The sequence below is a fragment of the Cupressus sempervirens genome, chromosome 10, assembly GCF_028749045.1.
Source record: "Cupressus sempervirens isolate cs-2001-9-10 chromosome 10, ASM2874904v1, whole genome shotgun sequence".
In the NCBI taxonomy this organism is placed as follows: domain Eukaryota; kingdom Viridiplantae; phylum Streptophyta; class Pinopsida; order Cupressales; family Cupressaceae; genus Cupressus; species Cupressus sempervirens.
In genome coordinates, this window is record NC_143127.1 from 152,640,131 (window position 1) to 152,659,084 (window position 18,954).

The 18,954-nt window shown below is 38.5% G+C and overlaps 1 protein-coding gene across 4 annotated transcripts in view; it reads left to right on the forward strand.

The window, feature by feature from the left end:
• The first annotated feature begins 2,604 nt into the window (after nucleotides 1–2,604).
• The window catches only part of LOC149533033 (bet1-like protein At4g14600), a 30,189-nt gene continuing 13,839 nt past the window's right edge, over nucleotides 2,605–18,954 (forward strand). For 3 of the 4 annotated variants that reach the window (XR_016357087.1, XM_089804863.1, XM_089804861.1), the window contains exons 1-3: nucleotides 2,605–2,763; nucleotides 2,910–3,036; nucleotides 3,253–3,309. Coding sequence is in view for 3 of the 4 variants with exons in the window: in XM_089804863.1 (XP_089660989.1) it covers nucleotides 2,729–2,763; nucleotides 2,910–3,036; nucleotides 3,253–3,309 (219 nt within the window). In the remaining variant the exon portion in view is untranslated. Of the gene's footprint in view, nucleotides 2,764–2,909; nucleotides 3,037–3,252; nucleotides 3,310–3,522; nucleotides 3,740–18,954 lie in introns of those variants that run through there. The other variant, XM_089804862.1, reaches the window with a different exon arrangement.

Genomic DNA, 18,954 nt, shown 5'->3' on the forward strand with positions numbered 1-18,954 from the left:
GAAAGTCTTAAGCTCACTTAGGGAATGTGACAAGGTTAGGGGGGGATTAAGCTTGGTTTAGGATTAGATTAAGGATGTTAGAGATGTGCAAGTGGATGGCATTCATGAGGGTGGGTGAGTTAGTGGCTAAGCTAGGTTAGTATGGGTGGATGGGGTGGATTAGGCTAAATGGAGGATTAGGGATAAGTTAGGGGCTATTAGATTTGAGGGTTTTATTTATTAAAGTGATTTTAATAAATTTGAGATTTTGGAATTAGATAGGAGAATATGATTTAATTGATAAATGATAGGTTATTTGATTTATCAATTAGGACTATAGATGATTAATTAAATTAATCAGCTAGGGGATGGCAAAGGATTAATTAAATAGGAATTTAATTAATGATGCCTTTAGAGATAGCTAAATAGGATTACCAAAGCGGTGTAACCAGATTTAGGTGTCTACAGATATGACTTCAGTTCTTTTTGGAAGAATTGGACACCCTCAAACAGATGATTATTTGTTTACAGATAGTGAAAGTGCAATTCATCTTGTGAAAAATTCATCTCTGCATTCAAAGACAAAACACATACATATGTGGTACCATTTCATTTGGTCAGTTCTGGATGATGGACAATTAAAGCTAGACAAGATACATACAGATGATAATCCAACAAATATGTTTACCAAGGTAGTAACAAGGGAGAAGCTGAAGTCCTCTTTAGCTTCGGTCAGTCTTCTTGACTAAACAAAACAACAGAGTCCAGTGGGAGCTACAGGTTTAGTAGTGCTATGATCAGTCTCCAAGTGGAAGGTTATTGTTGTGGAGTTTGATCAGTAAGTGGGAGATTATTGTGATGTGGAGCCTAATCATACTCGAAGGTTTATTTGGCATGATTTTCTCCCCATATTATTTCTACAGGGATTTGAGGGCAGCGCCCCAGGTGTGCTCCTTGTCACAGTATAGGGTGGGGTTGAGGGGCAATGCCCTCGTAGGGGTCCCCGAAGCCAAAAATGCCCTTATATTGTAAAAGGCATCAGCTACTATTTTTCCTATTGGACGACTTATTCTAGCCCTAATTTTGTAAGTGACAAAAGCTTGTATAAAAAGGGTTAGGGTTAGGGATTTCATAATGCAATGGTGATATTGTAGCTTCTTGTGACAGTATTGAGCTGTAAGGGATTGCAGATTGTAATCACTAGATGATAATAATAATATTGGACTTGCTGTTGGTGGACATAGCCCAGGGATTGGGTGAACCACGTTAAATCTTGTTGTCTTGTGTTCTCTTCTATGCGATCTATTATTTTCTGATATTGGTTATATTTGCATGTAACTATTATTTCTGTCAAAGGTTAATCCTAATGTTGATAAGGAGGGATTTATTCATTTAAAACTCAAATAAGAATAGAGGACTGAAGAAAACCTCAGAAGGTAGTTTATTTATCTATTTCCTTTCAATTACATATTGACTTGTAATATTAGACAAAAATCAATAAATAACAACTTTTAAAAAGAACTCATATCCTCTACATTTCCACTTTTAAATGATTATACTCCCCCAATTCATACACAATAAACAAATACTATTATCATAATACTACATTGATGTAAAAAAAAGAAAAGATAAAAGAAAAATGTAAATGAAGTACGCACTTGTTCATGATTCCCATTTGGTTGTTGGAATTCTGCAATACTGGAATTTATAATTTCGAAAAATAGATTTTGGAATATGGTTGGAACTATTTGGTTCACCTAGAAGATGAGTAAGAAGATGCATTTTTTGCATTTGGCTCCTAGAATTGGAATACATTTTTTTTAATAAAAAAATGTTTAATACTTTTGGTTTTTTTTTTTAAATTAACCCATGTGATCGACAATTCTCCAAATCAGAGGGGTTTACACTCACTATCATCTTCTTTACAACTTTTTAATTGGCATTTAAAATTAACCCATGTAATCAACAATGAGAGTACAAAGATTTAGTATCAAATTTCTAAACATCATTTCCTAAGATCTCACGCAATATCCTAAATTTTGGTCAATCAATTATTTAAGAAATCAAACAAGCATAAACCCACAAGGCATTGATGAACATGAAACTTTGGGTCAAAAATTGTATTTGCTTACATGGGTGGGTGAATAGCGATGTAGTTACCTCTGTTAAGAAGAGACACATCAGTGCTTTACGTGAGAGATTTGCAAAGAGTTCACTATATTGCCGCTCATATCTTTCGAATACCTCACTCATTTTGTCGATCCTTGTGATTCAACCTGATGATCACTTGAGCCTATGATTCATTGCGATCTGTTCTTAAAATTCTTGTTGCCATAGTCGAATAGAGATAGAAAGAATCTACATAATCCAAAGTATATTTAAATTTCATTAGGATAAACATAGGCACACATATGAAATATTTATAAAATTTGATTTATGAAAAAATAGAATTTAAAATAGAATTGGTTTTTGAATTCCATTTTTTCATATGGAAGATATGATTATTTTAAGAAAATAAACTGAATTTAAAAATTCTAATTGTTTTTTTTTTTTTATAAAAGAAACAAGCAAAGAATTTGAAAAATATTTAAAAATTCTAATTCCTGCCTAATTCAAACGAATGGCCCTTTCAATAGAAAAGAAAAGAACCAAATCGTATATTGCTTATTTGGAAAATACAAAATTTGCGCATCACCATTATTCTTGGGAACTTTTCACCATCAGCGTTCTCTAGAAAATCCTCCAAACAATGGCGTCCTCTGGTAGAAGGCCCTTACATTCAAGGTAATTCTAATGTCTTCCGTTCATACAGTGGGTTTTCCGTACTTTATTTTGGTATTTAAGCACGTTCATGGTCCATGGTCAAAGGGACTATGAAAAATAGACCAGCAATTTGTGCAAAATAGAAATTTATGTTATGGGTATTTCAGACAAGGGCCGAGCAGCAGATTAAATAATGCCCAGAGCGGGGAGCTTCAATTAAGAGTTGACCCAATTCACGGAGACTTTGATGATACGATTTCCGATCTTCATCACAAGGTTTTAGGGCTAAAAAATGTAAGCTACATTTTAAGATATTGTAATTAATTGCGAATGTTTTGATTAAGATTATCTTTATAAACACAGAGAATTGAATATTTTGATGTGTTTCTTATTCTAATTTATAGGAAATTTGGCTGACAGCATTTTAGAAGATCATATATTTGAATTTCAGTAATATAAGTTTTTTGTATTCTCTGAAGAAAATTATGATGCCCATATACCAATTTGCAGGTAGCTCACGCGATAGAGTCTGAGACCAAATTCCAGAATGATTTTCTAAGCCAGCTGGTAATCCTGCGTTGCTCTTTCTTTTTTTATTTCCATTCTGATTCAAAATTTGGGCTAATTAAATGTAGAATAAAAGTTACTGATCTGCTTTGGTATGTAATTAGAGCATAATTAAGTTTTGTGATCAAAACCTTACTCCGGGATTAGTTTTCCCTCTAAACTAGGTTTTCATTTCACAGCATGGGATTTAAGTTATTGTCATTTAATTTGCAGGCCTCTGTAAGCAGATTGTACGCTCAGAAATAAAAAAATGGGCACCCTGGTACATGAAAGCTTCAAAGAAACAATAATTTCCGACTATGCTCATCTACAACCACATACTGTTGAAAATTTGAACAGGGAATATACAGAATTGAACTCTTAAACCTGCAACTGTCTTCTCATTAAATCTGGCAAGCATTACCCGGCAGTGAAATGAAACTTTATAAAAGAGACTCTCAATGCATCATAATTAAAATCATTTTTTTTGTTTAATAGACAAGTGCACTTACAATTTAATTCAAAGAAGTAAATGAGTTGCCAAGTAAGCTCCAAGTTAAACTTACAACGTACTGGAGAGATACTCAGTTTGATTGAACAATCTAATAGTCTGACTAATCAAGCAGCATAATCTAATAACAAATAGCCTAAACTAATAACAGATAACTTCTACTAAACATAACGACGGAGATGCCCCCAAGATCTTGTATCTTGATTTATCCAGTGGGATGTGAAGTGTTGCATTTGCATTCTTACGAGGGAGTACATCTGGTGCAGGGCACCTCCCTAATTTTGGTTTTTGGAGTGATTAGAGGTTAGTTAGGGGTGTGTGTGCGGTTAATAAGTTCCAAGAGTCCTTGGAATGCAACTAATCCAAATGCAAGAGCCAAGTTGCTCACTAGGTCCTAGGTTGCTAAAAAGTTGCTCAATAGGTCAAATATGATCAGGGATGGGTAATTAAGGTCTTGGATTACCTAAATAGGTCCTAGGTATCCTATCCAGGGTTCTAGAATGGTCCTACGTGGACCCATTTGGCCAATTAGTCTTAAGGAGCAAAATTGCTCAAAAGTTGCTTGTGCAATTTTTGCAAAAAATTGCAAATGACAGTTTTGGAGGTTGTATCTACCCATGCTTGGGTATATGAGCATGGAAGATCATATTTTGAAGGTTGGAATGTTTACCATTAGTTACGTGTGGGACTTCTGTACGGACAAATTTTTGTGTTTTCTATTGCTTAATGGTGTAGTATGGCTGTGTACGGATTGGCATAGGAGATCAAGCTTATGTTTTTTGTAGATTAGTCTTTCGTGGTTCTTTTTCATATTCACACTTGTGCTGAAGTTATTAGGTTTCCAAGTTACAACATTTTCTTGCTGACTGGCCTGAGTATTACCTTCACAGGGCTGTTTGTACAAAAATGGTTCTAACCTAATCACCCACAGTGGAAAATGTATGAAACCAGGTGGGGTGATAGGTTAGATTGTGTACATAGCATTTTGGTTTTGTTTTGCTTTTTTATGATGGGTTTCCAAGCCATAGAGTGAAGCCCTAGGCTGACTGCTAGGAGTATGTGAGCCTGGACAGTTTTGGAAAAGGTGTTGCAGAGGACACCCATGATCAGGTTGGGTCGATCCCATGGAGTTCCTAGAAGCCCTAGGATGTCAACTTGCATGTGCAAGTGGAATGGAGGGCTGGTTTGAAGTTTGAAGAGATTGAGAGATTTTTTGATTGCTGACTGGACTGAAGGCCTAAAACAAAGGCTAGAAACTAGGGCTTAGGAGTAAATAGGGTTTTGGGTGTTTTGAAGCTCTGAGAATTTGGAATCTTGGAGTGCTAGGAGATAGCATCCAAATTCCTAAGGTTATTCTAGGGGTTGTTTGGAAGAATTCGAAGTGTGGGCACAAAACAGGGTCACTAGACCTAGAAGCCATTAGGCCTAATTAGCCTATGTGAAGAAATTGAGCTCTCTTGAGTTGTTGTGACTAGAAGTGTTGAATGAGGTTAGGAAGGTAATGGAGGGTATCTACAATATCAGTAGACTCCAAGGAAGTGGAAGTACAAGATCCTAAGTGAGGGTCAGGGTTCTAAGGGAAAGAAGGACTAGTAGGACTAGTGCATTAGAAGGGAGATTAAGTCTACACCAGACCAATTATACATTAAGAGGCAAGTTGGAGGAGAAATCTTGGAGGCTTGGATTGGTGGAAGGACAGGAAACAAGAATCATTGGATGATTCAAGATTAGAACATTAATTAAGAGTAGTTATTGGATAGAACCCTATGCCCTCTGCATCAGAGTGGTACCAAAGCCAACTTTTAGTTTGGTTTATGTCAGACGTGGAAGATAGCCAAGAGGTAGACAGTATGCCACCCGAGGCAATGAGCAAGTGTGCCATAGTGGATTTGGTCAAGGATATATTGGCCAAAGCCAATTAGGCATACACAAAGAGTAAGAAGAAAATCATAGAATGGGGGGATGAGAGTGAGGAAGAAGATGAAAGCCTCACAGGGGAGACATCTGACAGTAAGGATCCTGAGGTGGATCAGGATAAAAAGGTGTTTTTGGATGCCTTTAAGTCTCTTAATAAAGACAATATGGAACACATCCCTTACTACAGTGGTAGTTTGAATGGGGAGGAATTGCTAGATTGGTTGGAAGCCATAGACAACCAGTTTGATTACAAGGAAGTACAAGAAGAGAAGAAGGTCAGCTATGCCAAGGCTAGACTCAAAGGATCAACACTAGTATGGTGGAACATGATGCAAGATGACATGGTAACAATAGGGAAGAAGAAGATTGTGTCTTGGGATAGGATGAAGATTAGGTTGAGAGCCCAATTCCTACCCACAGACTATGAGATTCAAATCTATCAGAGGTTGCAGAACCTAAGGCAGAGAGACCTCACAATGAGTGCCTATACTGAAGAGTTCAATAAGTTAAGCCTAAGAGTAAGAAGAAAAGAAGAAGTGGAAAGAGTGGCAAGGTACTTGAATGGATTAAGGCAAGGGATACATGATGAGATCAACATGATGGCTCCTGACACTATGCATAAATGTTTTTAGTTGTCTTTAAGGGGAGAAGAGAAGGCAAGAAGGAGGCATGATTCCCAACAAAGGGGCAGAGGAACCGAGGTTTCAGAGGCACAGGCAGCTTTGGTAGAGGACCAGGACCAAGTAGGCCTGAAGAAACCCGATCCAATGACAACTATGGGGGTAACTAGAATAGGAACACTTTTCAAAGAGGGGGATATAGAGGAAGAGGACCACCTAGGGGTAGGTTCCAGTCACAAGGCAGAGGCAATATTGTTTTTACTGGCAGATGTTACACTTGTAACCAAGTGGACCATATACTATGGGTGGATGTCCTAAAAAGGCTTCCTCTTCATCTATGGGAGAAAGGAGAACACAATTAGTGCAAGAAGATGACACTCAAGGTGTTACATCACCAATTTCTAAGGCAGGACCAGTAGTGGGTGGTGAAAATTTGATGCTAAGGAGGACCTTGTTGAAGGTACCTAATGTGGTTGAACCACCACAGAGAAAGAGCCTATTTAAGACCACTTGTAGGTCACATGGGAAGATTTGTAGGGTGATAGTGGACTTTGGTTCCACTAAGAACATAGTATCTACTGAGATGGTAGATAAGTTGAACCTCAAGAGAATACCTCACACTACTCCCTACAAGGTGTCTTGGTTGAACAAGGGCCAACAAATACTAGTGGACGAGCAAACATTTGTGGTCTTTGAGATAGGGGAATACAAGGACAAGGTGTTATGTGACATAATGCCTATGGATGCTTGTCATCTTTTGTTAGGGCGTCCATGGCAAATATGATTTGAAGGCTATACATGATGGGGAGCAAAATAGCTATGTGATAACCAGGCAAGGTAAGAAGTTTCAGATGGACCCTTTGATAGAGCCTAAAGAGGAGAAACATTTGGGGTCAAGTGTGATGTTGTTAAGTGGGAAGGAGTTCCTAAAGGCTATGAAGAAAGAGAAAGGAGTATGTTGTGCAGTAGTGGTAAGGCCTAGAGAAGAGACTGAAGAGAAAGTTCAAATGCCTCAAGAAGTGCAGTAGTTGTTGGAAAGGTACCATGAAGTAGTGGACAATGGGCTACCTAATGCATTGCCACCTATGAGGGAGGTAAGTCATCAAATAGATCTAATACCAGGGGCAAATCTACCTAACAAGGCAGCCTACAAGACGACACCAAGTTAGAATGCTGAGATTGCCAAGCAAATACAAGTTTTGTTGGAAAAAGGCCTAATAAGGAAAAGCTTGAGCCCTTTTGCCATTACCAACTGTCCTTGCACCTAAGAAGGATGACAAATGGAGGATGTGTACTGACTCCAGGGCAATCAACTAGATCACCATCAGATATAGGTTCCATATGCCAAGAATTGAGGATTTGTTAGACAATTTAGGAGGCTCTTGCTACTTCTCCAAGGTGGATTTGAAGTTAGGGTATCATCAAATTAGAGTAAGACCTGGTGATGAATGGAAGACAACCTTCAAGACAAATGAAGGGTTGTATGAGTGGCTAGTAATGCCTTTTGGCTTGACAAATGCCCCAAGTACCTTCATGAGACTAATGAATGAGGTGCTAGCAGATTTCATAGGTAAATTTGTTATTGTGTATTTCGATGACATTCTAATCTTTAGCAGGTCCAAAGAGGAGCATATGAAGCACTTGGAGATGGTCTTGAGGAGGCTACATCAAGAGAAGCTGATGATCAATCAAGAAAAGTGTGAGTTCCTAAAATCTGAATTGGTATATCTTGGCTTTGTTGTTTCTAATGGATGTATTAAAATGGATCCTGATAAGGTCAGGTTTATACTAGAGTGGCCAACACCTAAATGCATAGGAGATGTTAGTAGTTTTCATGGTTTGGCATCTTACTATAGGAAATTTGTGAGAGGATTCAATCATGTGTGTGCCCCCATCCTCAACACCATTAAAGGAGGTATCAAATGTCAATTTAAATGGACAAAGGCAGTAGATAAGGGATTTGAGCTTTTGAAAAGAAGGATTGCAGCCCTACCTACCCTAAGGTTTCTAGATTTCAATCAACTCTTTATGGTAGAGTGTGATGCTAGTAAGCTAGCTATTGAGCAGTGCTAAGTCAAGAAGGACATCGTATGGCATTCTTCTCTGAGAAATTGAATGAGGCAAACCAAAGGTACTCTACCTATGACCTTGAGTTATATTCAATGGTCCAAGTTTTGAAGAAGTGGAGGCACTACCTCCTTCCAAAAGAATTTGTGGTTTACACAGACAGCCATGCCCTTAGCTTCTTGAATGGACAGGAGAAACTAAATCAAAGACACCTCAAGTGGGTGGAGTATTTGCAGGCATTCACCTTTGTGATCAAGCACAAGAAAGTTGTGAGCAATAAGGTTGTTGATGCTCTCAGCAGGAGAGTCCTAGCCATCCAAGAGATCCAATTGTAGAGTGTGGGAATGAAGGATCTAAGAGACCTCTACAAGGAGGATAAGGATTTCAAAGAAGCCTATGAAGTATGTGATAAATTCAAACAAGGTTTCAAAGTAGATTTTGCTAATTATATGTTGCAGGAAGGTTTGCTATTCAAAGGGCATCTATTGTGCATTCCCCAATGTTCCATGAGGGAGAACATCATCAAAGAAAAGCATCAAGGCAGTTTGGGAGGACATTTTGGGGAGACAAGACCCTAGAACAAGTTTCTAGGTACTATTATTGGCCTAGATTGCAGATTGATGTGAGAAAGTTTGTGGAGCAATGCCATGTATGTCAGAGGACTAAAGGACATAGTAGTAATGCAGGATTGTATCAACTGCTCACCATACCACAAAGACCATGGGAGTGCTTGAGTATGGACTTTGTTTTAGGACTCCCTAAGACACCTAGAGGGCATGACAATGTATTTGTGGTTGTGGATCGTTTCAGCAAGATGGAAAACTTCATCCCATGCAAGCAAACAAATGATGCTTCACATATAGCAGGTCTATTCTTTAGGGACATAGTGAGAATCCATGGTTTGCCACTCAACATAGTGAGTGATAGGGACGCTAAATTCATAGGACACTTTTGGAGGACCCTCTGGAAGATGCTAGGCACTAATTTGTCCTTTTCTTCAGCTTATCACCCTCAATCTGATGGGAAAACTGAGGTAGTAAACATATCCTTAGGCAATTTATTAAGATGTTTGACCAAGCAAGATGGTCAGTCATGGGATCACATCATAGGGCAGGTAGAGTATGCTTATAATGACTCTGTTGACAGGAGCACTAGAAAGAGCCCATTTGAAATTGTGTATGGGACTCGCCCTAGGGGGATTTTGGAGCTGAGGGATCTCAACCTACATGACAAGGAGAGTCATTTGCAGAACAGTTAAAAGAGCTGCATGAGCAAGTTAGGAAGACATTGTAAAACCAAGTGGAAAAGTATAAGACAAGGGCAGACAAAACAAGGTGAGACTTGTAGTTCAAAATGGGGGATTTGGTACTTGCTTATCTCAGGAAAGAGAGGCTACCAAAGAGACACCCAACGAAGTTACGATGAAGAAGATAGGACCTCTAATAATACTACACAAGTTTGGCAACAATGCCTATGAAGTTGAACTACCTCTTGACTTAGGGATATCACCTATTTTCAATGTATGTGACTTATTTCCCTACAAAGGTACTCATGATGATGCTAATAAACACACTCTTGTAGACTTGGAAGGGGCAGATTGGGTTCAAGACTTGCCAACTCTTCAACCTTTGCAACTAGACAACATTGTGAATTCTAAGGTGCTCAAGAAGACTAGAAAGGACACCTACAAGATCTATCTGGTGAAATGGAAGGGACTACCTGATGCTGAAGCTACCTGGATGACTAAAGCTGGCATTCTGAAGTATGGTGAAGACCTCCTAACTCAAGGGACTCGAGTTCTTTGTCCCAGGGGAGTATGGTGTAGGGCACCTCCCTAATTTTAGTTTTTGGAGTGATTAGAGGTTAGTTAGGTGTGTGTGTGTGGTTAATAAGTTTTAGTCCTTGGAATGCAACTAATCCAAATGCAAGAGCCAAGTTGCTCAGTAGGTCGTAGGTTGCTAAAAAGTTGCTCATTGAGCCAAAAGTTGCTCAATAGGTCAAATATGATTAGGCATGGGTAATTAAGGTCCTGGATTATGTAAATAGGTCCTAGGTATCCTATCTAGGGTCCTAGAATGGTCCTAGGTGGACCCATTTGGCCAAAAAGTCCTAATTAGCAAAATTGCTCAAGCAACTTGCATTTTTTGCAAGAAATTGCAAATGGCACTTTTGGAGGTTGTAGCTACCTAAGCTTTGGTATATGAGCATGGAAGAACATATTTTAAAGGGTGGAATGTTTACCATCAGTTTATGCACATGTGGGACTTCTATATGGATAGATTTCGTTGTTTTCTATTGCTTAATGGTGTAGTATGGCTGTGTACAAATTGGCATAGGAGATCAAGCTTATGTTTTTTGTAGATTAGTCTTTCGCGGTTCTTTTTCATATTCACACTTGTGCTGAAGTTATTAGGTTTCCAAGTTACAACATTTTCTTGCTGACTGGCCTGAGTATTACCTTCATAGGGCTGTTTGTACAAAAATGGTTCTAACCTAATCACCCACTGTGGAAAATGCATGAAACCAGGTGGGGTGATAGGTTAGATTGTGTACATAGCATTTTGGTTTTGTTCTGCTTTTTTATGATGGGTTTCCAAGCCATAGAGTGAAGCCCTAGGCTGACTACTAGGAGTATGTGAGCCTAGACAGTTTCGAAAAAAGGTGTTGCAGGGCACACCCATGATCATGTTGGGTCAATCCCATGGAGTTCCTAGAAGCCCTAGGATGTCACCTTGCATGCGCAAGTGGAATGGAGGGCTGGTTTGAAGTTTGAAGAGATTGAGAGATTTTTTGATTGCTGACTGGACTGAAGGCCTAAAACAAAGGCTAGAAACTAGGGCTTAGGAGTAAATAGGGTTATGGGTGTTTTGAAGCTCCGAGAATTTGGAATCTTGGAGTGCTAGGAGATAGCTTCCAAATTCCTAAGGTTATTCTAGGGGTTGTTTGGAAGAATTCGAAGTGTGGGCACAAAACAGGGTCACTAGACCTAGAAGCCATTAGGCCTAATTAACCTATGTGAAGAAATTGAGTTCTCTTGAGTAGTTGTTGTGACCAGAAGTGTTGAATGAGGTCAAGAAGGTAATGGAGGGTATCTACAATATCAGTAGACTCCAAGGAAGTGGAAGTACAAGATCCTAAGTGAGGGTCGGGGTTCTAAGGGAAAGAAGGACTAGTAGGGTTAGTGCCTTAGAAGGGAGATTAAGTCTACACCAGACCAAGTATACCTTAAGAGGCAAGTTGGAGGAGAAGTCTTGGAGGCTTAGATTGGTGGAAGCACAGGAAACAAGAATCATTGGATGATTCAAGGTTAGAACCTTAATTAAGAGTAGTTATTGGATAAACCCTAGGCCCTTTGCATCAACATCCCTAGCTTAACTTTTAAAAGAGGGGTAATATGGAGACGTTGTAGGTAAGGATGGACTTTAGGGTTTTTGTATAGCTGAAGTTGAGTGCAAGGGCTGTTTAGAATAGCTTGCAAGGAAATTGCAGCATTTACTTTGGAAAGATGAGTGCACAGGCAGCAAAAACAACACTCATTGAGGGAGAAAGGGCAGTTTTTGGCGGACGACCTTCTGGCCATTTGAGATGGAATGCGACTGAGAATGAAGATCCCAACTAGAGAAATTGTGAACGGTGTTTTGGGAAAGGTCTGTGAGTGACAAGAGAGATGGGTGGGCCTTCTCAGGGGCAAATAGCAGAACAACCAAAGATGGCCGAAAAGATGATAAAGGGGAGTCCTAGTGGAAAGCAATCATTTTCTCGGAGGGAAGGAACAATCTTAGCGCAAGGTAGGGAGGAGAGACTGGTTGGCGATGGTGGTGAGAGCTAGAAAGCAAAGGTGTTTGAGCAATCCTGGGCAACTGGTAATGAGGTAAAAGATGTTGCCTTTGCTAGGCCCACGGGCTTGATGCCATCTTCCTCAGTAGCTAGGGTTTCTAGCTCTATGATTCAAAGTGAGGCTGTCATTGGTGAGCCCAACCAATAGGGCTGTGAGTGGGTGGGGGAAAAGAAAGCCAAGGTAGCGGTTACAAAAGAATGTGGTGAAAACTGATTATGTGGGAGAAATGGGTTTGGTTCAAAAGAGTCTTCTGGTTCTGAAATGGCAGATTATCAATAGGTGACAAATGGTTTGGCAGGGTGATAAAGCCACGACTGGCTGGGGCCATAACTGTGGATGAGGTAGAAATGGAAGTTGATCATAACATTGCTATCTTTTCTTAGCTTGGTTTGATTGGACATTTCCAGGGTTTGTAGTCAAGCCTATGTGAGCTTCATAAATGGATTTTAGAAAACTGGGAACTGATTTTAAATGTATGTGTTCAAATTTACCCGGGCTCCATGGGTTTCTTCATTGTCATTTTGATATTAAAATAGTTCAAGTCTGAGATTACATCATAAGATCTTTAGGAACCAGTGCTGATAATAAAGATTGACACAAACATCCAGCTAAGAAACTCCTATCAGCAACAGCTTATAATGATATATCGGCATTTATATCCTGCTTAGAAATATTAACAAAAGTATCTGACAAGGAACCAGGACTGAAGCACTAAATACAACATTGATCAAAATTGGCATCATCAAAAAGCACAAGAAATGCTGCCTTCAGTTGCTAGGAGTCTGCTCTTCCCTACTAGTAACATTTTCAACTGCATGGAGTTCTTGTGTAAGACCCTTATAGTCAAAAAGCCTGTCATCAAGCCTGAGATTCTGGATGAACTAGTTCAAATTCTCAAGTTCCCTTTGATTGACCATGTCCTCCTGGACAGAAATACTGGCAGGAGATCACATCCTTTTTGTGAATCAACATTTGACCTTCCCTCATCAGCATCATGAATCTATCCTTGGAAATTTCCAAAGCAGCAACAACCTGTGTCATAATTTGAAAATGTGTGAGTTTACATCCAAACTCAGTAAGCTGTCTCCTCCTTTGAAAAATCTCTCCATTCCTTTCCTTCCACAGGAGCCACAAAATCTCACAAGTTAAGACATACCAAAAAGTGTTAGTCTTTAGATCAAATGATTCCACAAAACCAGCAAGGATTTCACTCCATGAAAGACCAAGATCACTATTCCATGTAATAGGTGAGCCAAAGAAAATAGACCAACTACCACAAGCATAACTACACTCAAAAAACAAGTGCTCATAAGTTTCAGGAACAGAGCAAAGCTCACTCATAATGATGATATTTTTGTCATGGGGGATGGTAAAACCAACAAGAAGTTTCTTAAGCAATAACAACCATCTAAAGCAAGCCTTTTTAGGTTCACAAGGGGATTACCAAAAAAAATTAAAGATAAAATGCCATTTAGAAACAGAGCAACTCACAGCTCCCAACCTTGGTTCATTTTATCAAAAGTAGAGTATCCACTTTTCAACATGTAATAAATCTGTTTAGTAGAGATCTTGTTAAATTCAGTGCCATCTTTCCATTTTACTCACTACAAAAATTGATTAGTATTCATAATATGCCCAGGACAAAGGCGACCCATAGCTTTTCAAATAATAGAAAAGGTCTTTTTTTGAGTATTAGGGATATTGTACTTGGCTGAGATTTCCTCCCAAGTCCCTAACAGATTGTCAATTAGAATATCTTGCACCATAGAAATGCCATACTTGTTGCAATTTTTAGTAGAGCAATTTTGAGTTAATGATAAGGGCTTTCCATTAGTCTCCACTCTCCACCATAAGGATATGTCTGTGACAGAGTATGTAGGAGAAACCCCCACTAGCCCCCCTAATCAGAATAAAGTCTTTTATTGGGACCATGCCTTCCAAAGAGATTGAAAAGCTTTAGAACCAAAAATAGACAACTGAAAATTACCAAAGACCTTGTCACAGAGAGAAACATTGGGCCAGCCTTTACCTTTTTGAATAGCAGATTTGATAATGTTATTTCTAACTAGGACCTTCTAGGGTTCCTCCCCAGAAGGGGCTTGAAGGATCCATTTAGAGGCCAAAGCAATTCCATGGGCCCTCAAATCTTTGATGCCAAGGCCACCCTGGCTTTTAGGAAGACAGCACCATTCCTATTTGACACAGTGCCTTCTTTTATCCCCCAAAACATCAGACCACAAGAAATCTCTCATAATCCTTTCACGACTTTTGGATTGATAATTAGCAAATAGCCAGACAAAAGAAAAGTAAATGTGATGAGGTGAAAGAACCTTTTGAACTACTTGAACCCTTTCTGCCATAGAAAGAAGATTAGTCTGCCACTACAGGTACTTCTTCTCAATTTTGGAGAAGAGCCAATACCACATATCCTTAAGGGATGGATCAATAGAGAATGGAATCCCCAAATACCTGACAATAAAATTGGGCCCAAGCCACTGGCAACCTTTGGAAACAATCCACTTCAGAGGATCATGATGCCAACCTATGATTGAAGATTTATGAGTAGCCACTTTAGCCCTAGAAACCAAATAGAAGTATTGAAGCCTATAATTCATATTGTCAAAGTTCTCTTCCTCCAACTCAATAAATAATGCAGTGTCATCTGCAAATTGGACATTAAGAAGTGTTTCCTTGTTAGGAAGAGTAATGCCTTTGACCGGAGGGCCTAACTGAGGTGTCCTGACAATATAATAAAGAGCATTTGCTGCAATTACAAATAAAGCAGAGGCAATAGGGCACCCTTGTCTTACAGACCTTTGGAGTTTAATGCTTTCTGTTAATTCACCATTAACATCAATGACTATGGAGGAATCTTTAAGGAGAACGCTGATCCATTTAAAAAAAAAGTAGGAAAGTCAAATGCTTGAAGCATGCCCAAGACAAAGCGCCACTCAATCCTATCATATGCCTTCTCAAAATCTAACAATACCATTACAACAGTTTGACCCTCACTCTTTGCCCAATGCATTGCCTCCCAACTAGTGATTAAGTTCTCAAGGATGAATCTCCCCTTAACGAAGCCTGTTTGGGTTGGAGATATAAAATCACCAAGCAAATTTCCTATATTCCTAGCTAATGCCTTGGCAATAATCTTATATGACAAATTTAGCAAAGTAATAGGCCTCCAGTTCTTAACTTGAGTCTTATCACCACTTTTGGGAAGAAGTTTAATAATTCCCTGATTGATATCTGCCCCTAGAGTGCCTTGATCAAACACATCTTCAAAAAGCTCCAATAGTTTAGGACCAATCCAATCCAGATTGTGTTTGTAAAATTCAGCTGGGATGCCATCAGGGCCTGGTGACTTATCATTAGCTAAGGAGATTACTGCATTTTCAATCTCTTCCAGATTGATAGGACTATCCAGTCTCCTAGCTTCCTTTGCTGATATTTTCTTAGGAATGAGCTTTAGACACTCCTCTAGAGCAAATCTATTGTTCTCATTATATTCAGATGTGAAAAGATCTTTATAAAAGTTATAGAATGCTTCCTTAATGCTGCTTGGATCATCTGAGGTATCTCCTCCAATTTGGATCCCATCAATCAATTCCCTTTTGTGTTTGGCTCTAATAATATTGAAAAAATACTTAGTACCTTTATCACAATCCTTCATCCAGTTCATCCTGGCCCTGATTTTCTGGCCCTTAATCTTATTCTGCTGCAACTTCCGTAATTGTCACTTGACACAAATTAACTGGTCTTCCAACTAAGGATCAAGTCCTTTAATTTGCAGATCTTTTTCAATTCTATTCAATTTGATCTGCAATTCTTGCTCATCTCTAACCCTAGCGGTAGCTTTTTTATTGCCAATAATCTGATATAATTTTCTCCAACCATCTACCACTGAAGACCACCTCTCCTTAGGCCTCATACTTCGATTGCAGAATTTACTTAAGCTAGTTACTATTCTGATAGCATCATTAAGTAATGACACATTAAGTTTGAAAGAACCATTCTTCCTCCCTTTACCGATACTATCACTAGAGCCCCTCCAGGTACATACTTGCTGAAATTGGATAATGATCTGACATAGGAACTGGGGAGACACAGATTGGAGCATGCCCAGATTTAGCTTCACAAGAGAAGGTAGGGCTTTCTACATAAATCCTATCGAAATGGCAATGGACTCTTTGGTGTCGTTTTTGATTGTTGCATGATGTGAACCATATATCATTAAAGGAATTCTTTTTAGAAGCCAAAGGATCAGAAATTCTGAAATTTCTCTTAAAATTAGACCAGAAAAAATGTTCATTCCCTTTGCAATTGTGTAAATTACCCTCACCTTTATCCTCCTTATTTTCTGCCATGTTAAAGTGTCCCACAAAAATCCAGTGGGACTTAGAAAGGGCAAAGATTAGCCATTTCCATAAACATGCTTGGGCCATATAGTCATTTGGGGCATAAATATTACAGTTTCCAGTATTGGTATCATTATGTTTGATAGTGACCCATAAACCTCTCTGACAGGGAGATACACCATTTGCAATGATTTTATCTGTCCATTGAGGACCTACCATGATAGCAGTGCCACCCTTACCTCTGGTATGATTGGAATAAAATCCGATAGATTGATCCCATAGGAATTTTAAACTGGTGTAGGCCTGAAAATCAACAATCTTAATCTCTTGAAGGCATATAATGTCTTTCCATTTAAGGTTATTACACCATTTCCTCACTAAATACTTCCTATCTGGCATCTCATGGCCTCTCACATTCCAACTGTGTATTTGCATCATTTAGATTGTTGAGACTTGGAGTTATTGTAAAGCCTGTTAAAACAATCCAAGATATTTTTACCCGATTTCTCTGTCATTAGAGAGAGATTTTCTCTCAACTATCTTCCTCTTTCTTTTAGAGGATTTATTAGTGACTTCAATAAATAGAGATACATTCAAAGTTTCTACATTATTTACGTTCTTCTCAATAACAGATTTAAGAGTCCCATTTAGGGTTTTATCACTGTTTAAAGGACCATTAGAGGCCCTCCTAGCATACTCTGCTCTCTTGAGAGCAATTTGCTGTGCATTTAACCTAGGTGGGAATGAAGACTTGTGAGCACCCTTTAAAATACTCTATCATTACTAGAATCTAATTGACAATCGACTAGTGACTTGGTGGTGCCATTATCAGAGGCTTGTACCACCTCAAATTCATCCTCAAAAAGAGGATTATTCAAACTAACAAATTTCCCATTATCAATTGTTTCCTGGGAAGATCCAACTTTGGAAGAATTATCAGTATTAAGATTTGTACAAATATCCTTATGTACACCACACACGTTTTTTGAATTAGGGTTATCAACATTCTCTACATTGCTGGACTTATCAACTTCCTTCGAATTAGTGTTAATGTCGAACTTAGGGTTCTGCAAAGTTTTTAGGGCCGAACAATCCTTTTTGGTAAATCCATTCTTTTTACAGTGAAAACAAGATCCTAAATTCCCTAAAAGGGAGATTTCCCACATAAACTTTTCTTCTTCTAATTCCATAGAAATAACATCAGGAAATTCAATCTCAGGAGCTAAAGCAATCAAAATTCTAACATTAAGGTGGGGAAGTGTATGCTTTGAATCTTCAATTTGTAAAACTGACCCAAGAGGGTGAACAATCTGAGGAATGAAAAGCCCAAATTTAGGCTGCAATTTTTTAATTTCAATCCAATGGGTTGAAGAGCAGGCTACAACTTGCTTGACATTCACTTTAGCAGACCATTGAAAAGCCCTAAAAAGGGAATGACCCACGTTCTAGTAACCCTTCTTCAACACCCTATCTTGCATACCACAAGACTTAAAAAAACCACAAATAAGTCCTTCTGAATCATTCTACAAAAACTAAGTTGAATCCCTGATTTTGTTCCCCAAATATTAGCTATCCAATCATCAAAGAACTTACGGGAAGGAAGAGACTCATTATCAATGTTAAGTTTGTAGTTGCAGTCGGATTGATTCGATCTTGAGATACATTGTTGATGGTAAATCATCATTAGATAAATATTCTTATATATATTATACACATGGTTATTTATATTATTTATATATTAAGTTACTAACTAATGATGATTAACCATAGAGACATGTCTCCTCTCATTATATGAGTCTTCAAATCTGCATTTGGAATATATCAATTACAATGGCAATGTTAGTACATTTGCAGAAAATGATCCATGTTACTCAACATGGTATCAGAGCCAACTACAAATATAACAAAAAAAAATGAACATAGCATAGTGGCAGGGAAGAATCTCAACATAGATTAATGCCTTTGATGAAAGTATATGGTTGAAATCTGGTTTCCAATATGCAACCTAGGTGAAGTCTTATTAATGTTTTGGCAAGAGTTGCATTCATTCTATGAAACTTGGCTGGTTCTCAAATTAGTTCAAATATGTTCTGCTAGTATGAGAATCCAGGTTTGAATTCATGCTCGAACAAAATGAAATAATATGACTTTGATGATTATCATTATGTTTTAATCATCTTTAGAAACAACCAGAAGATGCTAAATGGCGTTTTTTAACTTGTTAGACTTTGTTTTGGGTATACAATTCAATTGCAAACATCCAATGCTGGAGGAAATTGAATGCCCCTTTCACAACGCTACATCTCCTAGAGCAACTTGCGGCTAAGAGATCTGTCTGAAAATGTTACCTTATTG